Source organism: Dendropsophus ebraccatus, chromosome 1 (genome assembly GCF_027789765.1).
Source record: "Dendropsophus ebraccatus isolate aDenEbr1 chromosome 1, aDenEbr1.pat, whole genome shotgun sequence".
NCBI classification, from domain to species: domain Eukaryota; kingdom Metazoa; phylum Chordata; class Amphibia; order Anura; family Hylidae; genus Dendropsophus; species Dendropsophus ebraccatus.
Window position 1 is genome coordinate 94,259,965 of NC_091454.1, and position 21,077 is coordinate 94,281,041.

Consider the following 21,077-nt stretch of genomic DNA (forward strand, 5'->3'; position numbering starts at 1 on the left):
CCATCTGAACCCGAACGTTCGGCATTTGATTTGCTGGGGCTGCTGAACTTGGATAAAGCTCTAAGGTTGTCTGGAAAACATGGATACAGTCAATGACTATATCCATGATTTCCACATAGCCTTAGGGCTTTATCCAACTTCAGCAGCCACCGCTAATCAAATACCGAAAGTTCGGGTTCGGATGGACTCGAGCATGCTCGAGGTTTGCTCATCTCTAGCCTCCTTTCCTCAGTAAGAGTATTGAAGATGGGTCATGGCTGAGCCTTCCAGCATGACAATGACCCAGAACAAGACCAGGGCAACTAAAGAGTGGCTCTGTAAGAAACATTTTAAGGTCCTGGAGTGACCTACCCAGTCTCCAGACCTGAACTCATTAGAAAATCTATGGAGGGAGCAGAAACTTAATGTTGCCCAGTGACAGCCCCAAACCTAAAAGATCTGTATCTTTTAGGTTTGGGGCTGTCACTGGGCAACATTAAGTTTCTGCTCCCTCCATAGATACCTCCTGCAGTGTCTGCAAATGTGGTCAAGAACTACAGGAGACATCTGACCTCTTAGATTCTGTCTCTCACAGGTGAAGTGTACATATGATAAAAAAATTACAGACCTCTCCATTCTTTGCACGTGGGAAAGCTCAAAAAATCTGCAGTGTATCAAATACTTATTTCCCCCACTGTATGAGACACTGGCTCTAGCTGCCCATGTAATGCTGTACTTAGGCATAATGGGATTGCTGGCAACACACAGAAGAAGAAAAAAATAGGATGAAATCTGAAATTCATGATGGTGGCTGATAAGAAGCAGAGAAGAAAGGGAAATATGGGGGAATAAGAACTATATACATAAAAGTAGTCCAAGGTGTGATGGTAAATAAGGAGCAGTTGCAGTGATAGAAAAATATATTTTGGTCAGACTTCAACCTGCATGATTGTGTTAAATTGTGAGAAAGTGATTTTTGGGCTTTTTGTACTTGTACTGAGCCCATGAAATGCCTTTCCATGGTGCTCAGCCATATCTAATTCTACTAGTTTTAGGGGGCAATGGCAGGAAGGCACCAATTAATGTCATGGCATAGCACTGGACAAAGTACGTTGGATTGAGCCGGCTGCGGGATGGTTTATAGTACAGCACTACAGATGGCATGGGGGGATTTTAACGCACTGGGTTTACAGTGTGCTATGTAAGCAGAAAGGAAACGGCAGCAAAGATGATCACAGAAGGAAGTGGTTACATCATACAAACAACCCTGGACTAAGCAGTGAACTGTTCATGCTACTGATAATGATGATGACTAAAAAGGAGAGGAGATATGAGATTACATTTAGGAGGCAGCACTGTGTACATAAAAACACAAGTATTTACAGATGTGATGCTGCTCTGCACTTTATGAGTGGTCAGAGATAAGTAGGTAGCCTTGATTTACCATGACACACTATGGATCCCACTAGTGGAAGCTCACAGTCCAAGCTTTGTTCCCTGTATGAGACTAGCTACAGTAAGTCCTCCTCACTGCCTTTGTTACATTTAGGTCTCTCTGCTGTGAGAGACAGAATTCCTCTAACATGAAGTGGGCTGAAGTCAAACCAAATAACCAAGAATTTAGAGCTTTCTTTAGGGGCCAAATCATTTTTGGTAAATTCCCAAAGAGGTTAGGAGTCACAGTGAAATGACAGTGACTAGTGTTAAGTGAACCTGCTGAAAAGCTCACAACTGAGCTGACAAATACTCATTTGCTGAAAAGCTCAGGTTCACACGACCCCCGAATGATCAACATTTAAATCCTGATTGAAATGCCAATCGTTTAGGTACATGCGAGCACAAACGTTCGTTGAGTTTGCTCATCTCTAACAGTGACCATTTAAGGTTAAAAATAGCTGGGTATGCAAAGGGTTAAACTCTATTGAGGTAGCAGATACTTCATAACTGCAGTTGTGCAGTAAAACTTAAGATGCAAAAACAAGCACTGCTGGTTAGGATTAGTATTCCTCCACAAACGCGTCTTGATCAGTTTCATCACTCTCAGCACTTTGCCTCTTTTTGACACCAACAATCAAGTTTATGGTCACAAGCTGACTAATGCATTGGAGAACAGAAGCTAACAATTGGTACTTACAAGAAACAGGTTCAAGACCTGTCTTTGCCATGTTGAATGAGTCTATATGTGTAATCGTTTTGGTACATTGTAAATAATGTAGTGGGAAGAGGACCTGTCCTGACTTTGCTTTGCAGATTTGCCTGGGAATACATAAAAGAGCATTTCCAAACATTGTACATAAAGATGCTAGTTCTGCATCCTGGCATGTCTTGGCAAACCTGTGGAGATTTTCTTTCAGCAAAAGTTCAAATGCTCCAGCTCCTGGAGTTACTAGACCAATATTAGCAGATGATAAACTACCTGATATTTTTCTAATATTACTAGAATTGCCATGAATTATAAATGGTACTTGGTGCAGTTTTCTTTCCACCTTACTAAAAGACATCCTGCCTGTGTGTCCACATCTACAGGATGGACTTAAGTCTGCTGAACACTGTCCATTGGCACAAGCGGAGTCCTTCTCTTCTGAGTGTGTGAGATGCATATGGACGGCTTGGTCATTATTTTCTAGATGGCACTCAAAGCCGCCTGAGTCATTCTGGCACTCCTTACAAGTTACACTTTGTTCTTCAGTGTGCACAATTCTATCTGGTAAACAACTGTCTACATAATTTGTTGGCTGCTCCCGAATAGCATTAAATGGTTGGAATAACTGTGTTAGCATTTTAAAAGCTCCATGAAAGGAGGAAACAAGTTGCTCAGTCAAACCTTTCACAGGGCCACACAACACAAGGCTGTGCGGCTTGAAGGCCAATGGACTCTGGAAACTAAGATGCACGTACTTTTTGCAACCAATGACAAAAGGTTTGCAATATGCTGTGAAAAAAGTTTCAGTGAGAAGAATATCGTTGAAAGGTCCAGACACTGGGGATGCTCCAACAATCTTACACAGAAGATCAATCTCCTCTGATGGTAAGCAATCTACTACAGATATTCCATATAGTTTGGCATAATACAGTACTATTTCATGTTGCTTAACGCTTGAAAATATAATCTGGATTTCTCTACGCTGAAATTGTTTCAGGACGTGTTCAGTTCTCTGTCTTAGGTATATCTGGGTCTGCTGTAGTTGAACATTTGATGAGACGACAAAACCTACGTCTGTTTCAGAGAGAAACTGGCTGATCTGCTCTGTCACAATCAGTGCTCTTACTTCTCCCTCTGCTGGACAGTATACAGAAAACGTGCAGTGAAGTATTAGGCCAGGTAATATCCTGGAATTCTCTACTGGGAGTCCTGGAACTTCTGTAAGCAGCTCAGAGAAATATTTGTTCACAAAACTAACTACATCTGGAATATCACTACTGAACACAAAACAACTATATAGATATTCACAGGCAAGTTTGCTAAGGAACTCTTGGATGTTACATCCAATTCTTCCACAGAAATAGGTGTCTAATGTTTGCTGTATAGATGTTCTGCACAAAGTCATATTTCCTTCCGTATTTGAGAAAACTGTGAGAAAGTATGGGCTCAGATGCTCTGCTATAATGTTATCCAGAACTCCACTTTGGAAGGTCAACAGCATATTGCTTAGTCTTTTTAATGCATGACCTTGCCTTTGATATTGGTTCTTCCCAGAAAAAAGCAGACCATCATTTTTATCAGTTGTAGCCTGGAGCTCTCTGAGGACAGCACATAGGAGAAGAACAAAGGATTTCACACCATCACCAGTAATACTGTAATGCTGGGAGGCAGCATGCACGATCATTCTAGAGAAAAATAAAATTATACAGATGATTAATTTCAGCTGTAGATTATTTATTTATGTAGTATGTCTGTAAATGCTGTCATTACAATTAACTTAACTTTTAAAGTTTTCTGATTATCATTATCACTTTTTCAATAATACATCTTACATCTTGTGAATACAAACAGAGATGAGTGAGTTTACAGTATTAATGAAGCAAAGTGCTTCGTTAGCTCGGTAGCCTCCTTATCAGCCAGCTGCCTTTGAACTCCATGAAGCGCCTCTCTGCCTGTCTGGAAAAGCTGAATCCAGTATTGGTAAACTGGGTGAAGTTTCCCAGGACTGGATCCAGCCTTTCCAAGCAGCCTTTGTTTCTACTTCTTTCCCTCTGCAGTAAAACGGATAGGTTATCTTTATTTTGCAGGTCAGTACCATTACAGTGATAAAAGAAACAAGGTTTTGAATTGCCATATTCGGACCTCTATAGCCTTTTCATTTTTTCATCTACAGAGAAGTTTGATGACTTATTTTTTACGCTGTGATCTGTAGTTTTTATTGGTGCCAGTTTGGCGTAAATGGGACATTTAGTTAGATTTTTTATTTTATCTGTCATGATATGACCAAAAATCAGCAATTCAGGCGATTGGTAGTACTTTTAGTTTATGCCGATCACCATGCTGAATTATTACGGTTTTATTTTAATAGTTCACAGATAATTTTGCACACAGCGATACCAAATATTTTTTGGTGGGTTTTTCTACATTTTTATTAAAAAAAAAAAAATGGTAAAAGGGGTGTGATGTGAATTTTTATTAGGGGAGAGTTTTTTAAAATACTTGAAAACATTTTTACCTATTTTTTTTTATACTCTAAGTCCCCTATAATAAGCAATTATTACATTGCTTATACTGACCGATCAGTTAGGGCCCGATTACAACTAATGATTATCGTCTGTACTTGGCTGATAACTGGCCATTAATCTTTTGGTGTAATAGGTCAGGTTTCAAGGCAACAATCAGTTGACATGCACAATGTTGGCTGTTTGTTGCCCTAAAATATTTTCTATTAAAACGACAATGATAGCGATAGTCTGCTGTCTGTCAGTCTGTGTAATTGCACAGACAGTGATCGGGGAACAATGAGAAAGTGAGTGCCGACCTGACAGATCTGCACTTGCTTACTTCTTTATATTGGGTGGTGTAATAGGGCCCATACATTGGTGCTCTGCTGCTAAAGTCTGCCTCAGTCTGGTTTTTGTATTGAGGGGCTACCGAATGGACCCGACAAGTCCGGCACCTGTCAGGTCACTCTTCGCATGTTGCAATCAATATTGATTGTGGCATCGTGACGGTTTAACTGATGAGATCGGACCGAGGTCCGCACCCAGTAGATGCAGGCAGGTGTCAGTTGTAGGTGTCGCTTTTTATTAATTAGCATAGCATAGATCAGTGTTATCGGCGATCTGTGCATTGAGCCTACCTGAGAGCAGAGTCTATGCACAGATCGCCGAACCGACAGGACGGAGGTAAGAGACTTACCCTGCCCGTCGGTATATGCGATCGGGACCCCCGTAGCATGGCTGCAGGGGTCCTGATCACTCAGTGACAGATGCTTGATCTGTCACTGAGTACCTTAAACTTCGCGATCGCTATAGATCGCAACGTTTAAGGGGTTAGTGAGACGCAGCCGCGGAATCGCAGCTGCCTCTCATTACCTCCGGACACACTGATGTGTGCAGGACCGCTCTCACTGCAGCGGCCCCGCACACATCAGTAAGCCCCGTCAGTGCAGGAACGTATATATACATTCCTACTGTACGGGGTATGTGCAGTAGGAACATATATATACAGATTACTGACAGGAAGGGGTTAAGAAATTAAAATTCAAGTTAGAGAGGCCTGCTCAGATAAACTGAATAATTCTTTGTTTACACACAGTTTTTTCAGGCTCATTGTAAGCATCAAAACATGATGATTCAGAGCCAATTATCTCATTTGGGCCATCTTTATTTTTATGCACTTCTTTGCTGTATTTTATTTATTTATTTATTTATTTTTGGGGGGGGCGGTGTCTTCAACAAAAGCAATGTTTACATGTGTGTGGCATAAGGTGTGTAGGACCTAAGAACTGTTATATTTACTTTAACACAAACATGCTTGTTCTTGGGCTTTTCAATGAACATATACTTTAAGTATACAGAGTGTGACTCAGTACCTGGCAACAGGGTGATCCAATAAAAGGCACTCCAGTATTCTTTTTCCATTTTTGGTAATGAGAAGATCACCAGTAGATTTAATAAATAGAACTTGTCCTCCTTCTGGGCCAAAGCAGCCATGAAGAATATTCCCAAGTGATTCTGCCACTTGCAGAATTTTACCTATGTCTAGATGTTCCATATTTCTTGGCATTTGTCTTACCTAGTGAAAAAAGAGGAAAACAAAATGTACACAAGTGAAGCAAACTTATTTTGATGCCCTGTCTAAATAAACAGTAACATTACAGTTGATCAAATCAGACAAGTGGGTGTTTAACCCTTTAAAGGGGTGTTCCCATCTCAACTAATATAAGTTAAACAAACAGAGCACATTAAGTTCAATACTGTTGCAAATATATTCAGTAAACTTGCCTCCTTCTCCTGATGTGCTGCTCTTCCCCTTCCATTGTTTATAGCTTGTTATCTATGTTAATAAACAGAAGAGCATGTCAAGAAACTGTAAAAAGGTGTGCGATCGAGGCACGATCTGCTGTTTTAACCCCCTCTGGACCAAGCTAATTTTCGTTTTTTGTGCTTGTTTTTTTATTGGGGGGGGGGGTTGTGTTTGTGCCGTTTGCCCTAGGGTAAAACTGACATGTTATATATGTTCCTCAAGTTGTTACGATTACAACGATATGTAATTTGTGTAACTTTTATTTTATTTCATGGCTTTTAAAAAATTAAAACCTTTTTAGAAAATAAATGTTGCTTAAAATCGCTCTATTCCCATGCTTATAGCGCTTTTATCCTTTTAGTCTATGGGGTGTCATTTTTTGTCCCATAATGTGTATTTTCTATCGGTACCTTGATTGAGCATATTCGACTTTTTGATTGCTTTTTATTACAATTTTCCTGGATTTGATGCAACCAAAAATGGAATTTTTTTTGCGCTTACGCCATTTAACGTGAGAGATCAGGAATGAAATAAATTAATAGTTCCCCGATTACACACATGGCGATACGAAAACATGTTTATTAATTTATTTTTATTTATAAAATAGGGAAAGGAGGGTGATTCAATCTTTTATTAGAGGAGGGAATTTTTTTATTAATATTTTTTTTTAACACACATACTAGAAATCCCCCTGGGAGTACTCTGATCTCTCATTGAGATCTATGCAGTATAGATATAATTCATAGATTAATGAGATAGGCATTCTATTGCTTTTGTCCTATAGGCTCCATTCTATGGTGAGGCGGATTCCGCCATCCCCCCCAAGAATTGACATGACAGAAGGCGTAATCCACCTAAACCTAGAATAGAGCCTATGGGACGGCCAGATGTTCAAGCGGGAGTGCGCACGGAATCCGTGGCAAGTTATCCACATGATTTCCTTAGAGTGCAAGGGCCCTTTTACAGAAATCAGCGCGGTGAAGTGAAGGATACCACCAATGGCAGATTAGGCGTACCATAGGCTTCTGGATGTTAAAAAAGCTTGGTTCTTTCACCCACCCACTATAGCAGCACTAAAGTGGCATTCACAGTGCGGGATAAATAACATTATATTTAAAGTGTACCTACCATGCAGCACTTTGTGCAATAATCATTTTTCTAAATAACTTTAGAATTTGGTACCTACCTTGAATTTGGAGGAGCCATTGTCCCAGCTGCTTGTAATTGCATATTAGGGTTGGCCACTTTATAGTAAAATTGCTCAGTATACAGTATTAGTAAGTGTGCTCACTGTATATACTGACAGCAGCTCCCTGTGTACCTCATAGAGCTAATACCAGACTCCCCACCTCCAGGCTGGGCTGCCCAGCTCTGTGGTGTTTTGGTCCATAAGATTGCTGACATGGAGGAGCATGTGACAGTGCCCCACCCCCCAGTGTCCACCACTGAGCCTGTATATGTCTATGGAGGACACAGTGGACAGGGCATGGTCACATGCTCCTCCGTCGGCCATTTTATGGACTGTAAGAAAACAGAGCAGGGCAGCCCAGCCTGGTGAAGGGGAGTCTGATTTTATTTCTATAAGGTACACAGGGAGCTGCTGTCAGTATAAACAGTGAGTACACTTACTAATACTTTGTACTGACCTATTTTACTATAAAGTGGCCAACCCCTTTAATAATCATAATTACAGTTGATCTCACACTAAAGATGGGTACTATGGAGATGGAACAGTAAGAGTTGTCTCCTAATGCCATCAAGGTATTTAATATGGTAATTATTATGAAAAATTACTATTGTGCACAATACAGTCATTACAGTAAAGTGTCACGGTCATTAAAAAAACTTTGCTTATTATGTAACATCTGTATATTACTTTTTTTTTTCATTTTTCCTCTGTTTAATTTAAGTCTAACAATGGCCACTAGGTGTCGCTGTTTCTGCCTGTTGTGAATACAGTACATGTTTATCTACCACAACTGGAGGAAATACAGGAAGTGTATGCTGTCAATTAGAGTGACATTTTCAATTGCACATAAAAAATTTTTTTTAAATAAATTACAAATATGTTAGATATTAAGGCCTCTGTCAAAGTATGCAAAGTTTTTTTTTTAATGACTTGTTTTTAACAAGCATCGGTCACTAAAAATAACTTTTGACATGTCGTCAGGCATTCCAAAAGCTATTGATAACAGCGCGTCTTGGCCATTAGCTGATATCATTACGGGAGAAAGCGCAGCGGCCTCGCCATCCACTCCCCATGCCTGATAACTTATCAAAAGTTATCTTTAATGTCAGGTAAAAGGAGACCTTTCACCCCCGTGCCGACCCCAGCTAGATCCCCTTATACTGACCTCATCCCGCCGAGTCCCGCTTCCGGAGCCGGTCCAGGGACGGAGACATCCTGGTCAGAAGCCGACACGCACGCTGTAGAGATAGGTCCGGCGTCCATAGAGAACGAGTGGAGCCCTGCGCGTGTTACAGAGATGAGTCTGGCTCCATTAATTCTCTATGGACGCTGAACCTATCTCCACAGGGTGCGCACCGGCTTCTGACCAGGACCTCTCCGTCTCGGGACTGGCTGCGGGAGCTGGATTCGGCGGGATGGGGGTGGGGAGCCTGTCACCCCGGCTCGGGGGGTAACAGGTCCTCTTTAAATATCCACATGCAGTGAAGCCAACTTTTTTGCAGGTAAGTTTTTTTTAAGTTTTTTAGTTATTATTTCTAAGAACAAAATAGTGTGACGTCATAATAGTGTGACCTCATTAAAAAAAAACTGGCCCTTGCCTTGTAAGAGCTATTACTCTTTTTATTATATATATTTTTAATCTTCAGAACCATATGAGGGCTTGTGTTTTGTCACCATAGAATATACTGCAAAGGGTAAAAAAAAAACTATTAGTGATGTTATTGAGGTGCAATCCCAGAGCCTTAGCAGTCTGGATGGCCAAGCAGAGACCTAGGGTGGTCTGTAGAATGGAACGGAACAGATTGGCTCTTCGCAAAAAGTCAATCCCCACACCAGATCGTCAGTGAAGACATTTACAGGCAATTTAAATTCTGCTGTCAGTTTTTACAGCGGCATCTAAATGGTTAATTAGTCGGCACGGTCCAATAAGAGTCGCAGTCGCTGTGTTTAGCATACTTGTCCTGTGTTGCTAACAGGTTAAAAACAAAAAAATACAAAACAAAAAAAAAACCCTGATAACCCTTTTATTAAATTCTGTGATACAATATGCGGTCCTCTGTTCAAGATCCTCTTTCTTGGCCAAATTGGAGAGTGGTTACTAATATCTGGAGGACCTGTCCCTGTCCTAGATCACACAGACATTGCAATGGCTGCACTCTCTCCTCTGTCCCACAAGTCCGCTGCCCTGGTTTGTGCACATCCAGCTCCTTACCACCTCCTGCTATCGATACCTTAAAAATATTTCCCAAATCCGCTCTTTCCCTAAAGGGGAACTTCAGTGATTTGAACAGGGTTAAATGTTTCCTACCTGAAGTTCCCCTTTAATTCTGACCCAACAAAACTGCTGGTACATGCTCTCATCTTCCGCTTGGACTACAGTAACATCCTCTTCTCCGGCCACCTAAATGAACAATCATTCAACTGTCAGTTATCTATCCTGACCGTCACACATCCTCCCCATCCACAGAAATGTTCAGAATGGACAAGCATTCTTGTGTTCTGACTCCCAGAACAAAGAGGACGGCTGGTGATTTTTTTTTTTTTTTTTTTTTTTTTCAATTTAAATCTTGATTTTCTTTTTTATTGCTAATGATGAGAGGTGTAGTAGTAGAGGTATAGTGGATGAGGCGTGTAGTAGAACAGGTATAGTGGATGAGGAGTGGTGGAAGCAGTTGTGGTAGTTACTTGGTAGGCGTAGTGGGGGAGGGGTGATAGCGCTCTGGGTCTCCCCTTATCTTCCTCTGACCTGGGGGGCTCCTCAGGGCCCTGCTGTTGCTCTAGGAGGATCTCTTGTGTGCAGGCAATAGGGATCTCCTTTGTGTAAAAGCAGCAGCACTGGATCCAGCAGGGGGCACTCAGACCTAAAGGTGCAGCAGCTGCAGCTCCAGTCAGAGTCTGGCTAGAGGCCGCCAACAACCACACCGTCTGGCCCCCTGAGCTCCACTGCTCTCTCTGCAGGTCAGAGCGCATCATTTATATGAAATTTGCAATTTTGAAATTAAATCTGATGCATTTTTATATTAAGGCTATGTTCACCCTATGTAAAAGAGTGGCCGCTGTTTAATATATTCCTGTGTCCGATACTGCCTAATCGGCTGCAGGAACATTGTTTTATTTCTATTTTGATTGGGGTCACCTTTGGGTGTGTCTGCAATCCAATTAGCCATAGCACTCTGTGCAATCTATGGCCATCAGCACTGTCAAATTGTGTGCACAGAGGGTTAACTATGGCCGCTGTTCACTGAACCATGGCTGTAGAAAATTTAGCTGTAGAAAATTTAGAAAAGTTATTTTTTTTTCTACGGCCGTAGTGCAGTGAGCACTATGTCCATTGTTGCATTGCCTTCAGTGAGCACTACGTCCATTGTTGCATTGCCTTCTATGTTCTCTACAGCAACGGGAAACTACAGCCATTGTTTTAAAAAAAAAGCTATGGCTGTGGTTTTCTGTATTTTTTATGCGGTGTGAACATACTGTAGCCTAAGAGCAAATTAATCAAATTAATTCAAATAATTGCCCAGCTCTATTTATACAGACGGCCAAACCCACCATCACAACTTTCAAAAGAAACTTGACAACCCATCAAGGGTACAGCTTACAATAACCCGGCTGCCAACTCACCTTTTGTTGCTAATGATGAGAGGTATAGTAGTAGGATATAGTAGATGAGGGGTGTAGTAGTAGTAGAGAGATCGTAGATAAGGGATGTAGTAGTAGCAGTACTGGGAGCAGCAGCATTAGTGGAAGTAATAGATAAGGCGAGTAGTAGTAACAGTAGTATGTGTAGTAGGGGGAATAGTAGCAGTGATGGTAGTAATAGCAGCAAAAGCGGAAGCAGCAGTATTAGGGGGAGTTGTAATGGGAGTAGTAGTAGATCAGTGCTGTGGACACAGGATTACACTATAAACTGCACAGTAACTGCGCCGAGGATGGAGGTAAGAGACATATCTCCATCCTCAGCTCCCTAATCCAGTAGTGATGCTGGATGCTAGTATTCCCATCCAGCCTGTCCACACAGCCAGATAGTTCAATAGAGCTTTATACACATGACTGGGACTGACTGGGTAGAGTGTACTGCCATCTACTCTTATATCAAGCAATAAAATCCACATTACAATGCGAGTCCATGGCGGAAGGAATAAGAGGACAACTAGAAGCCGAGGCAGCTAAGGAGCTAAGGCAGTACCTTCTGGATGATTGCTCCTGCAGCCTATAGTCTATGCAGACTGTCAGTATACAGAACCGAGTACTCCTCTTAGCAGTACTGTGATGTATAACACAATGTTCTTGGTGCTGCTTATTCTACCACGTGCATTAAAGACAATGTTACGTATATCCTGCGGCAATGTGGACAGGACAGGACCGTCACATTCACCTCTCCGGAGCTCTAATGCTCCATACTATACAACCCTCACATCCTCCATGTCTCCATGCCAACCACTAACCGGAAACACCGTGCTACAGCCAATGAGGAAGCTGTAGCCACCTCTCTAAAAAGACTATGGTGAAATGATGGTCACATGACAGCGTACATGTGACCGTACAATGGCTACACCTGCTAGAAATCACCAAATAAACAAAGGATCATGTCTACCTTTTGTGTGGTAACAGTTAGAGCCCAGAATGGCTGCTCTCTCATCCCCACATCACCTGTTCTGGTCATCAGCTGTTCTCCCCTCACTTCCTGTGTGAGCTCCCAGCTGCTCTTCCTTGTTGCTGTTACTCTGTCACACCCTCTGCACACTCCCCTCACCCACCCACCATGTTACCACCCCCTCAGTGTCACGTCTTACTTCTCTCCTTAGCCGTATCCCTGCCTCCTGCAGTTATCTTCCACCACATTACACACACAAACCACCACATATAGATACACATTTTCTGTACAATATATAGTTGTTGTATAAGTGTACACTCCTGACCGTTGTGCCCCCCCCCTTACTGTTCACAGCACAGCCTCTCATGCTTTGTCCCCCTCCCCTCTGTATAATATATATTGTTCCATGAACATTAAGAGCATAGTGCAGGCTTGCTTTTTTTTTTTTTATAAGCATTAGTGCAGAAGTGTATCAATACGACAGCCATCCTGTCCTCCCCCAACCTTTCCGTCCCTGCATAATCCTGCAAATCCCTGATGTAATGGATGTCGCCAATCACAACCCGTACATGAATAGTAAATACCTCCAACACAGAGCTACTGCTAGTACTGTGTCCCTCAATACAACTACATGTACGTGTGTGTATAAATATATATATATATATATATATATATATATATATCTCACCAACAAAAGCGATTTTAATTCATGTGGTCACTGTAAAGACGTTGAACAGGCGAATTCATTGCAGACGTGTATTAGAGACTGAAATATATTGTGGTTGTTGATTGCTGAATATCTTTTCACTAGAGGTTTTAGGCTACATTTACATACTCCTACAAAAAGGACACCAAAGTAATCAGTAATTGTAATCTTTATTAATGAATTGCATAAAATCCTGACAAACAGTAATAAAAAGCCGAAAAAGCCATGCACATGGGAATAATGATTCACAGGAAATTTAGAACAGTATTGCACAAGAACCAGTAAACAAGTTGTGCAGCAATGTATTAGTATTGATTCAATGCACAATCCCCTTCATAAAAGATATTACACAAAAACCCAGTGGCCCAAAGTTGTAAACACAGAAGGGTAAAATCACATAATAGTTATACCTGTGGTCAAGGTGTGTGCACGCTCTCCTCCAAAATCCCCTCCCCTACATTTACATACTATTCATACTGAGGCAATTTTTCTGGACTTGATGTGACCAAAAATGTCAATTTTGCACTTTGGTGGGTTTTTGCGCTCACGTCGTTTGCCATGCCCGATCAGGAATGTAATAATTTAATACTTCTAACTATTACACACACGGAAATACCAAATATGTTTATATATTTATTTTTATAAATGGGAAAAGGGGGGTGATTTGAACTTTTATTAGGGGAGGGGATATTTTATTAACTTTTTAATTGATTTTTGTTTGTTTTTTTACAGTAACTAGAAGTCTTCATACAGATCAATGCTATATATAGCACTGATCAATAGGATCAGTGATACACTGCTGTGGGCTGCTGGAGCCCAGAGCTATGCATTGCAGAGTTGGGATCAGCGTCATTTTGACACTAAGGTCCGGCCTGGGCAAAAGAATGGATCACCCCTCCATGATCACTTTGCACGGGGGCGATCCAACCCACTAGATACCAGGGACATGCTTTTCAGAGCATTTAACCCCTTTAAGACAAAGCCCTTTGATGCACAAAAGTCTGGGTCAAATTAATGCAATGTTCCTCCTCGCTTTCTACAGGGCTGGTTGGGGTGTCATTTTTTGCACCATGATCTCTAGTTTTTATTAATATCACATTGGTGTAGCAGAAAAATTTTGATTGCTCTTTATGAATTTTTTTGTGATATATAATTTAATAAAATCATCAATCCTTGTGCGTTTTTTTTTTTCCCCCGCTTAAGCCGTTCACCGTGTGGGAACAATAAAGTTATATTTTAATAGAATGGACAATTCGGCACGCTAGGATATGTAATATATTTATTTATTTATTTTTATAATGGGCAAGGGGGTATTTTAAACTTTTATTGGGAGGGGGTTTATAAGGTTTTTTTTTTAATACTTTTAAAAACTTTTTATTACACTTTTTTTTTTTTTTTTACACTTTTAGGCATAGCATAGCATAGATCAGTGTTATCTGCGATCTATGTATAGAGCCTGCCACATAGATCGCTGATCCGACAGGACGAAGGTAAGGAGCTTATCCCCGCCTGTCGGTACATGAGATTGGGATCCCCGCAGCACGGCTGCGAAGGTCCCGATCACTCAGTGACAGATGCTTGATCTGCCACTGAGCACTTAAACACCGCGATTGCTGTAGATTGCAGCATTTAAGGGGTTAATGAGAGTCGGCTGCAGGATCGCAGCTGACTCTCATTACCTGCGGCCCCGGACACAGATGAGAGCAGAATTGCTCTCTCTGCAGTACTCCTGCTCTCATCAATAACACCGTCACTACAGGGAATGTATATATATATACATTCCTACTGCACGGGGTATGTGCAGTAGGAACGTATATATACATGTTACTGACGCAGCTGTCAGGTTATTTAGCTGATGCGGCAAGCAGCCCATGTTGACTAATCTAGGCGCATGCGGGCTGCTAGGAACGGCGCTGTTCAGAGCGAAGTCCCAACGCGACCTTTCTCTCTACACCCCTCATATTTTTGCTTGGCAATGTCATTTTTCCTTGCATTTAACCCTTTGAGGACTAGGCCCAAAATTACCCAGTGGATCGCGCAAATTTTGATCATTGCGCTTTTGTTTTTCCCTCCTCCCCTTCTAAGAGCTCCAGCACTTTCAGTTTTCTATCTACAAGGTCATGTAAGGGCTTGTTTTTTACAGGAATAGTTGTACTGTGTAATGGCATCTTTCATTTTACCATAATAACGGAACCCCAAATATATTATTTATGAAGATATAAATAGGTGAAATCGTAAAAAAGAATGCAATATGGTAACGTTTGGGGGGTTCCTGTGTCTACGTAATGCACTATACGGTAAAAAAAAACATGATATCATTACTCTATAGGTCAGTCCGAACACAACCATATGCAGGTTTACAGATTCTCTAATGTTATATATTTTTTTTTTTATGAAATCCTTTTTTTTGGCAATTAGTTAATAATATAATGGCCCTATTGTGACGCTTATAACGGTTTTATTTTTTCACCTATGGGGCATAATTTTTTCCGCCATGATCTCTAGTTTTTATTAATACCATATTTGTGAAGATTGGACGTTTTGATCACTTTTTATGAATTTTTTTTAATATATATAATGTAACATAAAATGGGTAATCCGCGCACTTTTTTCCCTCTTTTCGTCTACGCCATTCTCCGTTCGCAATGACGCTTGTTATACTTTTTTTATAGATCGGACAATTACGCACGCTACAGTATATTATATGCTTATTTATTTATTTTTATATGTTTTATTTATATAATGGGAAAGGGGGGTGATTTCAACTTTTATTGGGGGAGGGGTTTTGGGGTAGTGTGTTGGTGTTTTTAACTTTTTTTTTTTTCACACATTTGAAGTCCCTTTGGGGGACTTTTACATTCACTACTTGGATTTCTACACTGATGATTGCTATGCCACAGGCATAGCATTGATCAGTGTTATCGGCGATCTGCTCATTGAGCCTGCCTGTGCAGGCTCAGTGTAGCAGATCGCCGATCGGACCACACGGCGGTCCATTTAACGATAGGGACCCCCGCAGTGGATTCAGTGCTGCGGGGAGAAGGGGGGGCCTTATAACTACTCACCGCCTCTTCTTGCTTCAACAGAGCCTGGCACACTGAGCTACAAGTGTGCCAGGCTCTGCCTCTTCAAAGATGGAGCCTGAGAATCAGCGGCTGCAGCCAGTACACTGCTGCAGTCTCTAATTGGCTGAGATGACGATGCTTAAGCGTCAGTATACTGTAGGGTCCAGCAGCACTAGACAGTCCCTTTACAAGCACATAGGAGAATGCACGGTGGTGCCCACTATCTCGGCAATCAGGCCAATCAGCAGCTGAAATAGTGTCCCAGCTCAGCCGCTGATCTAGTGAAGAACGGAGGGTAAGTTAACCCTCCCCCACCCCCTCCTCGAAATGGAGCACAGTCTGGTCCACAGGGGGTTAAATTAACCCCCTGTGGAAAAGACTGTCACCTCCTGCACCACATTGTGGCCCACAGGGGGTAAAGTTAACACCCTGGGGACCAGACAGTGGCGTGTTTTGTTTTTTTTTTCATGGAAAAAGCAGTGTAAAGACAACCTAAACAAGACCTCTAAAAATGCACCAAAAGGGTAACCCTTCAAGAGAAAAAAAACCTGCGCTCTTAATGTACCTCACTTAAGTTGGCTATTGAGCAAAATGAGGGAAAAAAAACACATACACCATAATTATGCTGAAATATAATAGCAGCTTCTGAGACACTTTACCTTGTCCATAGTTGTTGTGTTGGGACAAAAATGCAGAAGGAACTTTACAGGGAACAGTCCGCAGCAGCAAATCCAAAAGTGAAATAAATTTCCAGCAAAAAAAGTCCTTATTTTTGTAGAAACAACTTGCATAAAAAAACAGCATGTGAACAGGTACATATAAGCTAGATGTGTTTAAGCTGTTACCAGCCTTTATCACAGCTAAGAGCTGGTAACAGACAAAACGAGTCTAGCTTATACTTAACTGTTTACATGTTATTTTGTTATGGAAGTTTTTTCTACAATAAAGTGTTTTTAGCTGGACTTTTCTTCAAGTTGGCTATTGCTTGGAACTAGAAATCTTCTCCCATTCCAATGGACTTAGAAGTAAGCTCAACTGGATCATGGCCAACAATAAGCTCACTAACCTCCTCAAGGATTCCCAGGACAAAGTTAAGGTCATTTTGCAAACCCTGGATGACTTTATGCACTACATCATGTCCCTTCTGTTGTTACAGGGATTTGTTCTAGTTAACATTTAGCTCTCTATCTCCCACCTCTATTCTCAGTCTTATCTGTTTAACCCTCTTGTTTCTGTCTATTGTCACCAGGGAATAATTCAGTTCTACAATTTCTAAGTGAACTGGCAGATTTTCTTCATATATATGCTGCTTATCAAAATAGTTAAAGTATACAATTGTACCCCTTTATTGTTCAACATTGTATACATAACTGGTGCAGTGTTTAACATTTTTTGTACATTCTTTGTAAAAACGTCTGTGGTAAAAACACACCAAAAATTACTATTTACAAAAAAAAAAAAGCTAGTAAAAGTAACACTTAAAACAGAGCGTTTTGGAAGCAGTTTTTCCATGTTCAAACTTAACCTTATGGTATAAAGTTAGTTGTGTTGCCTGGATATGCCCAACGCTGTATCCATGTTTTCCAGGACTCCTTTGGCTGCATCGAACTTCTGCAGCCACATGGTCAAAGGCAGAGTTTTAGGGTTCAGAGAACATTGTCAAACTCAAACAGTTTGGCATCAGTTTGGCATAGCAGTGATCAGTGTTAGTAATGTAATGTAAAAATGTTAAAGTCCCCTAGGGAGACTTAAAAAGTGTAACAAAGAAAATTAAAAAGTTTTAACCCTTTGAGGACCAAGCCCAACATGACCCAGGGGACCACACCAATTTTAATTTTAGCATTTTCGTTTTTTCCTCCTCCCATTCTAAGAGCTCTAGTACTTTCATATTTTTTATCTACAGGGCCATGTAAGGGCTTGTTTTTTTCCAGGAATAGGTGTTCTACGTAATGGCATCTTTCATTCTACTATAACGTATGATGGAACCCCCAAAATATCATTTATGAAAATATATTGGAAAAAACTATGAAATATGGTAACTTTTGGTGGGTTCTGGTGAGATGTTTTATTACATTTTATATATATAAAAAATAAAAGTGATAAATACATCTGAGCTACACAAATATGGTATTAATGAAAACTAGAGATCATGGTGCAAAAAATACAGCCCCGTAGGTGAAAAAATAAAAGTGTTATAGGAGTCACAATAAAGCCATTTCAATCACACCCATTTGCAAATAAAAGTTTTACTGTAAAAAACAAACAAACAGTAAAACATTAGAAAGCTATATTAACTGCATATCGGTGTATTTAGACTGACCTATAGAATAAAGATATCATGTCGGTTTAACAGTAAAGTATCTTACTTAAACACGGAACTCCCCCAAAATTTGTGGAATTGTAATTTTTTCTCCCAACTTCACCCCATAAATGATATTTTGGGGGTTTTGTCATTAATTGTAGTTTCTCATCTTCTCATCAGTACATACAAAACAGACAAGAGAGACTGTGTTATGATCACATTTTTATTCTAACTGGAGATACAAAACTACTGACCAGTGGTAGTGCTTCAATGTTCAAAAAGCCATTGGACAAGATGTTAAACACATGAACAGTTAACATGCTACAAGATGCGACATTTGTCATTCTTAAACTTTCCTCCTAGCTTCGTGACACTTCTTGAAAACATTGGACCTCATGTATAACTAGTGCAGATAAAATGTCACGTCTTTACTTTTTATCCCTGAACGACAGGATCTAAATAGTTGCTGCTGAAGACAGTTTTTGGCAATTATGCATGAGGGTCAATGTGTGTGCAGTTTGACTAAGACACTGCTTTTCCTGCTCACAGGTTCAACACCGAAAATCATCAAATAAACCATTGTTATACATAAATAATTGTCTTTTTGTTGTTTTCTATTAATCTTACCACATTCATTTTGTCATGGGTGCAGGCTCTTTTTCAATACATAACACTGGTCTTTATTCAATGTTTACATAACAGTCTATTGGTTGCTTAAAAATGTAACAGTACAAAACAAGCAATGGTGGTAAAATAACAGGCGTGCATTAAAAGTACGAGTCCAGTTTACAAGTTTTTTTTCCTCTTGGTCATAGGAGAACAAAGGTATAGAAATATAACCTTTCAGTCATCCCTGGTCCGGCCTCTCCTCTGTTGACATCCTAGTGCATATATTGTAAGCACTAGGTATAAAGGATACAGAGCTTAAAATGTATAAATCACTGGATTTCTTGTACTTACAAGCTGTGAAATGCAAATCAAAACAAACAAAAGAAAATGTGAACCATAATGAAGTCACACTTTTGTGTAAGAGGTCACTGCTTGTTGCTATGGCTATTAGGGATATGCCACAAATTGTAATGACTTCATTGTATATACACCCAATATGTGGACATAAATGCAACAATTTAAGATACATCACAGGCCCCCCTCTGACCCTGCTATTCCTCCCAATACCCTATGGATGGGAGTCCAGTCAGAAGAAAGCCGATTAACTTGAAAGTACGCACAGCTTACCCTTCAAGAGCGAAGGAGATAAATATCTGACCAAGTATTGCAAATCCTCTTAGAAAAGTAAGAGCATGGGCTTGAAACCTGCGATCGTATGAATATGGCACAAACCCAGAAACACCTCTACAAACTTATTTATCAAAAAGGCACAGTTAACAATGTTCAGATAGCCATTGGGCTTTCAGTCTCATCCAAAAAGTGCACATATAGGACAGAGAATACATGGTCTACAGAAAAAATTATAGAACTACTACTGTATTCTACTCCCTACAACAGAAGATACTACGTTAAAGGGACAAACTGTCCTGCTATCTCACTGGCAAAACAGCAAGGCATTTTAGGCTCCCTCTAGTAATGGAACATGTACGCAGCAATGTTATATTAGAACTTCATGAAATGATGCCAAAAGCTGTCTCATCTACAGCAAAGTGAGAACCACAGCACAATTATACGCAATCCTATAAAGATATGTTCAGATTGTACCTTATACAGTATGTTTGCCATAAGTAACCTTGAATGTTCATACAAACCATGCCTAGTAAGCATATGACATAACATACCTTTCACTGTGCTGATGAAAAGACATATACTATACACTTAAAGGAGACATCCATTGGGAAAGTAAAAAATTATTATGGGCGGGTGGTGGGGGAAAAAAAACAAAAAAAACAAACAAGTTATAGTCACCTGTCCTGGTGCTCCCACCTGGTGCATCCCACTCCTGGACCCCGCTGGCTGTCTACTGAGCTCCCCAACAGCTAGGTCATGACCTGGCTGACGGATGCCTGCTCAGCCAGCCAGTGACTGGGGCGGGACACCGCTGCAGTCACTGATTGGCTGAGCAAGCGGGCTCAATACCACCAGTCTGATGTGAAAACTGGGTCATGATGTACCCGAAATCTGGGAGATGACAACAGTAGGTGGTATCCGGGAGCTCCGTGATACGGCGCAGCGTGGGCACTGGGAGCGGTAAGCATAGTGTTTTTCATTTTTCCCCCACCCCCTGCCCGTAAGGATTTTTTTTTTACCCCCCCTCTGGCCTTCTCCTTTAAGCGCATGTGCTGTGTGGGGTTGTCTTCTAGCATGTATAAACAACACTATTAGTCTTACAGACATATCACCATTCTAGTTGTACTGCAACATAATAGGTTATGCTTCTTGTAGAGGTGCTCTAGAGAAAGTTGGAAACTACAGCCAATGATATGTATTTACTTATATTGCTAAAACAGTTTTCTACACTAGTAAATCACTATACAAGTCACATAAAAGGATTCATCATGGAGTGCACTGTACAGTTTCTTATTACAGTTTCCCTATACATGAATGAAACAGTAATATTTTCTAAATACACAGTTTTCACTATACAATTCCTCTAAGCTGTGTTCGAAGACCTGTGAGGTTGGGTAATTAACCCTTCAGTGCTGGCTACAGGATGATACATCTCTGTACCCATGAGGTTACACAACGCCTTATGAGTTATGAGGTGCATAAAGGGATTTATTATTACTTATATGTGTGATTCAAGGATGAGAAATCTGGAAGATACAATATGGTTTCA

At 40.6% G+C, this 21,077-nt stretch overlaps 1 protein-coding gene across 3 annotated transcripts; it reads right to left on the bottom strand.

Moving 5' to 3' along the window:
• Nucleotides 1-909: 909 nt before the first annotated feature.
• BBS10 (Bardet-Biedl syndrome 10) lies at nt 910-12,315 on the bottom strand. 3 transcript variants are annotated; one of them, XM_069955958.1, is made up of 4 exons: nt 12,273-12,315; nt 6,412-6,463; nt 6,000-6,202; nt 910-3,807 (listed from the first exon to the last, which is right to left on the bottom strand). In XM_069955958.1, the coding sequence occupies exons 3-4, from the start codon at nt 6,191-6,193 to the stop codon at nt 1,977-1,979; spliced, it is 2,025 nt and encodes a 674-aa protein (XP_069812059.1). In that variant the 5' UTR covers nt 6,194-6,202; nt 6,412-6,463; nt 12,273-12,315; the 3' UTR covers nt 910-1,976. The 3 variants fall into 3 exon arrangements, with proteins under 3 accessions (XP_069812059.1, XP_069812051.1, XP_069812054.1); XM_069955950.1 differs by lacking the exon at nt 6,412-6,463 and having other exon boundaries at nt 12,217-12,311; XM_069955953.1 differs by lacking the exon at nt 12,273-12,315 and having other exon boundaries at nt 6,412-6,483.
• Nucleotides 12,316-21,077: the final 8,762 nt, after the last annotated feature.

Excerpts from the sequence above, each read along its gene's own strand:
- BBS10 (XM_069955950.1), bottom strand. The coding sequence starts at position 12,285 with ATGACCAGAACAGGTGATGTGGGGATGAGAGAGCAGCCATTCTGGGCT. Across the intron at positions 6,203-12,216 it reads TAACTGTTACCACACAAAAG|GTAAGACAAATGCCAAGAAA; the intron begins GTAGACATGATC and ends TTTTTTCACTAG. Across the intron at positions 3,808-5,999 it reads TTGGATCACCCTGTTGCCAG|AATGATCGTGCATGCTGCCT; the intron begins GTACTGAGTCAC and ends ATTTTTCTCTAG.